This window comes from Asterias amurensis, chromosome 8, assembly GCF_032118995.1.
Source record: "Asterias amurensis chromosome 8, ASM3211899v1".
Classification (NCBI taxonomy): Eukaryota; Metazoa; Echinodermata; class Asteroidea; order Forcipulatida; family Asteriidae; genus Asterias; species Asterias amurensis.
The window spans coordinates 24,273,181-24,281,300 of record NC_092655.1 but is presented as its reverse complement, the minus strand read 5'-3'; the positions used below and the strand labels follow the sequence as shown (position 1 = coordinate 24,281,300).

Sequence of the window (8,120 nt, the reverse complement as noted above, 5' to 3'; positions counted from 1 at the left end):
CTATAGAGGGTAGCGGGTACACGACCAAGAGACAGCGGACACAAAGTTAAAGAGCGCCCTCTTTGGGACGCGAACGATAGATTCGTCGCGCATGCTGCGTGCGTGGTTTTTTTTTAAGGGTATGGACATAGATTGTTTTATTATTTTTTTTTACATAAGGAATAAATTATTACAAAAAAAAAATCCCGAGCAGCTTTCCTGTCACTCAGAAATATTGGAATGGTCCGCAAGCATATCAATGATCATTTTGCAGAACTTTTATCCCATGAATACATCACTTCAAAGCTTGATATGGGTAATTCTGCATTGTACAAATAAACAAATCACAACTGAATCGACTCCAACGTCTACAAAACAATGTAGCCAGAGTAGTTACATTATCCAAAAAGAGTGTAAGCATTAGCTCTCTTCTGAAACAACTGCACTGGCTCCCAATTGAACAGAGGATCAAATACAAAATCTGCTTGCTAGTGTTTAAAGCGATGAATGGTCAATCCTCGTCTTATATATGTGATCTTGTGCAGCCATATTATGTTCCAACACGAGAAAATCTACGCTCTGCAGACAAATTTCTCCTTGAAGAACACAGGGCACGCAACTCTTGGGGAGAGCGTTCGTTTCTAGTCGCAGCAGCAAAGATATGGAGTGGTTTTCCACATTACGTCCGGGCAGCTGTTACAACTGATACATTCAAATCAGCACTCAAAACACATCTGTTCAACATCCACAAATAATCATTGCCTTTTGACGAGCATAATGACTACAACTTTTTATAAGATATCGCGAGGAGTGCACCTGGAGCTAAGCTGACTAGGGCACTGCATATTTTTTGAGCAAGCGCCATGAGCGCCTGCATTGGCGGATACCGGCGCTATACAAGACTTCGATTATTATTATTATATTATGGTATTAGAAACCTCTCAAATCAATGTGTCTTGCAGTACACAAGAGGTGATGTAAAATTGTAGATAATAATTAGGCCTGGGACCAACCATGCAATCAGGATAAGAGCTCCCCCGACGTTGGTATTCTGTGATGCGGCAGGTGAGAGATTCTTAAGTTGATCCCCTCACGGGACGAGTCGATCTTCCTCTGTGGATCCCGCACCCATAAGCGAAACAGAAGTGCCTGTTTTTCGGTCTCCCAACGGCTGTAGTCTGCTGTTAGAAACAAATTCTACACACACAGGCCTATGGTTAAATCATCACAAACCCGTCAATTTATTTGGAGCATTAGGGGAGGTCTTGAGCAAACTTATAAAACATGCCAACTATATCGACAATTATTGTTTACCACAAACCTGCTGATGATTTTGAATAATTGTAGGCCTGTACCGGGGTACTCGAAAGTAGGGCCTCCCACGTGGCATCCTCCATGCAGGAGTAGCGCAAACGTTTTGTACATTATTATGAGCGAGAAAGATTATGATAATGGAAGTTTTAGGATCCACTTTCGTAGATTTGCTCGTTATTCAGAAATGTATCAGTCCAACACTTAGGCGGGCGCCTTCAAGGAAGGAATTCCCCATGCTTCACTAAACTGTTCTTTTAAAAGTTTTTAAAAATAATGGTGAAGCGCGGCAAGCGGATTAGTGGCCTTACAGATATTATGTGAGGAGGACTTTGCTCATCAAGAGGTGTGAGAGATTGTTGCGGTTGGCCCAGTGTTTTGTGTTTTATTGTTTGCATGTTTGTTTGTTTGTTTGTTTGCTGGCCGATATGTTGAAATAGATGTTTGTGTGTTGAGGTGTTTGTTTGTTTAAGGGACATGTTGTTTTTTTTTTTTTTTTTTTTTTGCAAGTTGTTTGATTGTTTAGTGTTGTTTGGCTTCAACCGTTTTGACTCAAGCTCAATGATACCGTTCCTTGCTCTACGATGTTGGTGACCGAGCGAGCTTAGCACGGCCAGAGTACCCCGACTATTCATCAAGCGGCGAACAAAAGTCACTCACTCTACTCCAGTGCTGAACAAAGTTGTACGAGCACTGCGGCTTGTCTAGTCTGTGCGCATGAGGTCGCACACCGCCCTCTACTGTTGACTAGCTTGGAATTTTGTGCTATAGTCTCCGCCGCCTACCGCAGTCCAATTAAACTTAACACGTCCTGTTTGCCAGACTACATCATGTAAGGGCTACACACACGCGCACACACACCATCGTGCACGATACGCAGCGCGAAAACGGGATGCGGACGGCGGAGCGCACACTCTGCATCACCCGGTACCATCCCCGATATCCAAGCTGCGCAGCAGCTAGCTGGACGACGTACGCGGAAGAAGGAAGGAGGAAGGAGCGAGTGGATGTTTTCCCACTATTTAAAAGAATGACACAACATGCCACAATTAGACGTGAAACTTCAACAAACGCTGCCATGTTAGACCATCGTTTATTTGGATTCTTTTTCTCGAAGTCCAAGTTTAGGCTTCTTGAGTGTCATCTTTTAGTTATCGTTGCCATAATAATTGTGTTGTTTTTACCAATATTGTGTTCATCGGATTGTGACAGAGGATGCCACCACGGAGTTTGCCAATCAGATTCATGTGTTTGTGATACTGGGTGGGCGGGCACCTTGTGTGAACACTGCGCTGGCCGAACTAGGTAAGGAAATGTACTTTTGGATACGGATACTTTCAATAGAATTAGGACAATAGCATGCTTAAAGTAAACAGCCAATAACGGATGATCTCATTTAAATATAGATATTACAGTTTTCTAACGGCTGCAGTCCATCCAGGAAACATAAAAAATGTTTAACGAGTCTCTTACGACTTGCCTCACATAAAACAGGGTAAAAATGGGTTTTCTCCAGAACGCTCCAAGTCAAATTTCTGAAAAACGTGGGGTCAAACAAACCAGCGCGACAAAGGAGTTGTGACGTCAGTGGCGGCTATTGGTGTGGAAATGCCAAAGCTGGAGAACTGTGTTCAAAACCAATAGGGGAAATTCGTCACTGGCGTCCAGGGTCATTATAATAGATAAGCCGTTTTTGACTCGTGGCTGAAAAAGCCGCGCGGCCGGGTGCATTTTTGACTCGAGATATTTATTACTAAATGCAAATTTTAAGAGTAAAATGGTTATTAACCGGTATCTGCGATGTCTATTTGGCCATAAAAAGGTAATAGGCCTAGCCCTAGTTGACATATTGAGATCATCCTTTATTTTATTGGCTCTTTAACTGTAACTTCAAATATTATGCTCAAAAACGGCTAAATTTGATGATTTTTTTTAAGGACTGTTCTTCTTCATTCCTGGAAGACCGTTGAAGTCATATCTTAGTCTATTTTGTAGCCCAAACAGCCCAATTCGGCCGGTGTGTCCCTCTAAGTCTACACCTTCGATATTATTTGAAATTTTTGGATACTCACGTGACATGTTCTTTGATTGACACAATTCATGTCTGTGGGATATGGAGATGAGGCATTTAACACAATGCACAGAAGCAGCAAGATCTTAATTGTGATTCTACTGATAGTACTTGGTAGGCAAGAGGAGGACTGTGTGCTAATAATATGCTACCTGGTTCAAGTTGGTAATTTATGCATCTAGATTAGCAATAGTAAGCAGGGGGTCGAAATTGCCACTTAGCTGGGACTACCAGATTTACAGCCAGGCTGCTCATTTATCCAGTTTGATAGCCCGGCGGGCAAGTGGAAGAAATTTCTAAAATTCAACATCACACCAGTGCATCACAAACATTGAACTGTGCTGATGGTTGTAAAATGAATTTGGGCTACTAAAAACTCATTAGGGCTACCAAAAACTCATTAGGGCTACTAAAAATTAGTTACTAGCCCTACTGACTACCATGAAACACACTTAATTTCGACCACTGTTAATAGACTTGAATAATGAATCAACTGAAAATGTAAATAGTTCTTTTCTCCTTTTTACAAATTGATTTTATTTTGAATAAGTGCTTAATTAATGCATTCTGTGTGGGAATGCCACAAACACAGTCCCTAGCTCATGATGCGAGTTTGCTGGTGGAGCAAGAAACGAAACCAAACTTTATCGCTATTGTACAATGTAATCATAATACATACAAATCCCTGAGTGTAAAAACAATTGTGAGGTATATGTTGGACATAACACTAACCCCCCTCACTATTGCATGTTCAGTATACAATTGTTGCACGCTGTGACGGGGTCCATGGCGTTTTGTACACCCGAAGGGGAGGGTGCCATTTCCCCTCGAGGGTGTACAAAACCCATGGACCCCAGTCACAGCGTGCAACAATCGTTTTGTTATACCTTTGTATAATTGTTATTCCTCTTCTCGAAGTTCTGTTGTCATCTTCAAACATTATTACGACAGACTATTCATTGTTTAATAAGCAGACGAACGAGAAATAATTCCCTCGAACCCGCAGTTGTTTCGTACACAGCGCTGGAAATCGACCAGCGCCGGGAACGATCAAGGTGATGTACACCGGTGTACGTCACTTTTCATGTTACCCGGCGGCCCGTCGAGCCAGATGTAACATGCGTTTTTGATGCGCATCACATGATTGGTTCTCGACCAATCAAACTTCACAGTTTGTTACCGAGGTATAACAATGTAGGTTTGTAAATGGTCTGTGTAGTACCCAAACGAAAGAGTTTTCTCTTAGTGTGTCCACAATACATACGTATGCATCTCAAAAAGGCTAACGAAAACACAATATACATTCCTTCATACCAGCGCTATTATTAAAGCCTTTTATTAATTGTTGTGCCAGTAGCAATAACCCTAATTTCTTATAATTCCTTTTTCCACAAGTGATGTTAAGTGTAACACATACAGTACAGAGCTGCTAGACTTGTTTTTGTGGGCATTCTCAGGGGTCGAAATTGCCACTAGCCCGCTAGCCCGGGACTACCAGATTTTCAGCCGGGCTACTGATTTTTCCAGTTTGATAGCCCAACGGGCTAGTGGAAAAATAATGCAAAAATCATCATCACAAACAATAAAGAACTATGTTATTGGTGTATTGTAAAGTTTGAGCCGTGACGCGAGACATAATGTGTCTTTCGGGCTACCAAAATCTAATCAGGGCTACTAAAAATTATTGGTCACTAGCCCTGCTGACTACCATGGAAATACACTTAATTTCGACCACTGATTCTCCTTAAAGGCAGTGGACACTATTGGTAATTACTCAAAATAATTATTTTATTTAAGCATAAAACCTTACTTGGTAATGAGTAATGGGGAGCTGTTGATAGTATAACACTTTGGGAGAAATGGCTCCCTCTGAAGTAACAAAGTTTTCAAGAAAGAAGTTATTTTCCAAGAATTTGATTTCGAGACCTCAGATTTAGAATTTGAGGTCTCAAAATCAAGCATCTGAAGCACACAACTTCGTGTTACACTCAAAGCCGGGTGTTTTTTCTTGCATTATTATCTTGCAACTTCAATGACCAATTGAGCTCAAATTTTCACAGGATTGTTATTTTATACAATGCATTATGCATATATGTGGAGATACACCAAGTGAGAAGACTGGTCTTTGACAATTACCAAGTGTCCAGTATCTTTACCGGGAAGGTACATGATAGGTAATTACTCAAAACAAAATTAACTTGAAAACTGACTTGGTAACGAGCATTGGAGAGCTGTTGGAAGTATGAAACATTGTGAGAATCGGCTCCCTCTGAGAAAGAGGTAATTTCTCACTATTTATTAATAATCAGGCCTGATACTTCACGGAGGCAACGGAGGCGATTGCCTCCGTTGCCCCTTGCCATTGCCTTGGTGCCCTTGAATGCTCCAGTAGAAATTTACAATTTCATCATAGGGTGCCCTTTGCCACAGAGAAAATGCCTTGGTGCCCTTGCCCTTTCAAAAACGAAGCATACAGGCCTGAATAATAATAATAATAATTTATTGATCTTAAATGTATATTGCGCTCTCTCAAGGACCAGCCTGTTCGAGGGCTCATGACAGTAAAAATTGCAAAAGATTAAGAAAATGACATACATTAAGTAATAGTTAAAAGAAAAGTACACCCGTAAAAATATAAGCAAAGGAGATATAAACTTGTCCTATCTGAAAGCACACAAATTCGTCCAACAAGGGTGTTTTTTCTTACATCACTTTCTCGCAACTTCGATGACTAATTGAGTCCACATTTTCACAGGCTTGTTATTTACATAATATTATGCTAAATGTTGGGATACACCAAGAGAGAACACTGGTCTTTGACACTTACCAAATGTTTTCAATGCTTATTAATCATTACTTTGAATAAAATAAAATAGAAAATTTGTAAAAAGGAGGTGAAGCAGGTCGGCCTTTATTTGCAGCTGTTTTATTTTATTTTATTAGAATACAAAAATTTACATTAAATGACAATGACATGGAAAATGGGCTGAAGTGCAAATTCAAGAAATCAGGGGATTGTACCTGAAATTAACATGTAAATGGTGGTGTGCACATAGCATATCATGAACAGTCAACACAATACGTGTGCATTTTAAATCAATTAATTAATTAATTAGTTCAAAACTGTACAGTTCAGTGCATATCAGCCATTCCATTGTGACTCGCGTGACAATCTCACTGGTTTTTCAACTTTTGAAAGATCTATACTCCAAAATATAACACTTGGCTCTCATTTAACTCAATTTATATAAACTTAGTGAAGAGCCCTATAATATAAAAAAAAAAGTTTTAAAAAATTGTGTAGGTATAATGTTTTTATAGGAGTTCCAAAAATGTGACTCGCGTGACTGCCAAAAAATGAAAGGTGTTGCATCCCTGTATGCCGTTGCCCATTCGTGAGAACTCAGAGGAACTTTTTAGTTCCGGATCACTTTTTTTTAAGTACAAGAGAAGCACTATATTATACAATAAAAAGTATAAAATAAAAAGTAAAAAAAAAATGAAAATTTGTTAAATGCAATGTGACTCGCGTGACAGAAATTTGTGACTCGCGTGACAAGTGAGAAAATATACAATAACTAAACAGGATACTGCATAACAAGAACAATTTAATTCATTCAGAACACTCAGAACTTGAAATTGAATCTTTTCATCAAAGGAAGAAACTACCTGAAGCAACATTAAAGGAAAAATAATCTGAACAAGCTTTGACTTTAACATGGTAAAGTTGGGGTGGTTCTGAAAAGAATTGGTGGTTTAACAACATGTCTGGTCGAAACGTTGAGTTGTTAAACCACCGGTTCTTTTCAGAACAACTCAAAACCATAGAGAGAACCCTTACTAGAAATTATTATGGGCAATTCCAAGCAAACATGGACATGACACCAAAAATCAAGTTTTTGTCACAATTTTCTTTCCCCTTAGAAGTTATAGCTAACATACGAAACCAATTTATTTTTAGTTGTTGACAAGGAATGAACCCAATTTTGCCAAATAAGAACTCAGCTTGGGCTCCACGTAGGCGTGGCTAAATTGAGTGGAAACGTGTAATGCGACTAACCGTAATGCGACTAACCATGGTTTTGCCACGTAAACCTAAAAGTTCAAGTTGCTGACTATTTATAAGTATCCTGTTGGATACTAATGTATAAGAGATGTGTGTTAAATGTAGTAAAACCTTTGCAAGTTTTTTAGTTTGAGGAAACTTTTGAATTGAGACAAGTGTATTTTTTATCATGTCCTTTTTGTGTAATGCGACTAACCGCTTTTTACAAAGCTATAACATCCAGAGTACAACGCCCACAACATTTTTAATATCATCACTTAAAAGCCTTGGGTGTCAAGTACAAATCAGTCTATAAACTTAGTGGAAATAATATCTCACATAGAACTACTAGCACCAAGATCAAGAAATGACACTAAAAAGTGTAATGCGACTAACCATGGAATCGCCCTTATATATTTGTTGTGATAGGGGAAAGGACTTTTTTCTCACTGCGCTTCGCAGAGTAAGTTGATAAGAAACCGCAAATTTTGGTGTCAAGTTCTAATAGCATTAGACTGTGCTAGGCTGAGTACATGTACATGTAAATCTGATAAGTAATTTCTTTATTGATGCCCCCCTCCAAATCTAACTTAAGAATACTGTCTTAAAATACCAAGTTTCATCAAATATTTTTGTTTGTTCTTGTTTTAAGTTTATCATTCCTTGTATTATTAAAATAATGCAGGTAAATTATGCAGATGTGAGCACATTGTA

The 8,120-nt window shown here is 39.1% G+C and overlaps 1 protein-coding gene across 5 annotated transcripts in view; it reads left to right on the top strand.

The window, feature by feature from the left end:
* Nucleotides 1–2,131: 2,131 nt before the first annotated feature.
* The window catches only part of LOC139940481 (attractin-like), a 44,551-nt gene continuing 38,562 nt past the window's right edge, over nt 2,132–8,120 (top strand). For 2 of the 5 annotated variants that reach the window (XM_071936755.1, XM_071936757.1), the window contains exon 1: nt 2,132–2,595. In XM_071936755.1, coding sequence (XP_071792856.1) covers nt 2,183–2,595 — 413 coding nt within the window. In that variant the 5' untranslated portion in view covers nt 2,132–2,182. The remainder of the gene's footprint in view (nt 2,596–8,120) is intronic. The other 3 variants (XM_071936760.1, XM_071936758.1, XM_071936759.1) reach the window with 2 other exon arrangements.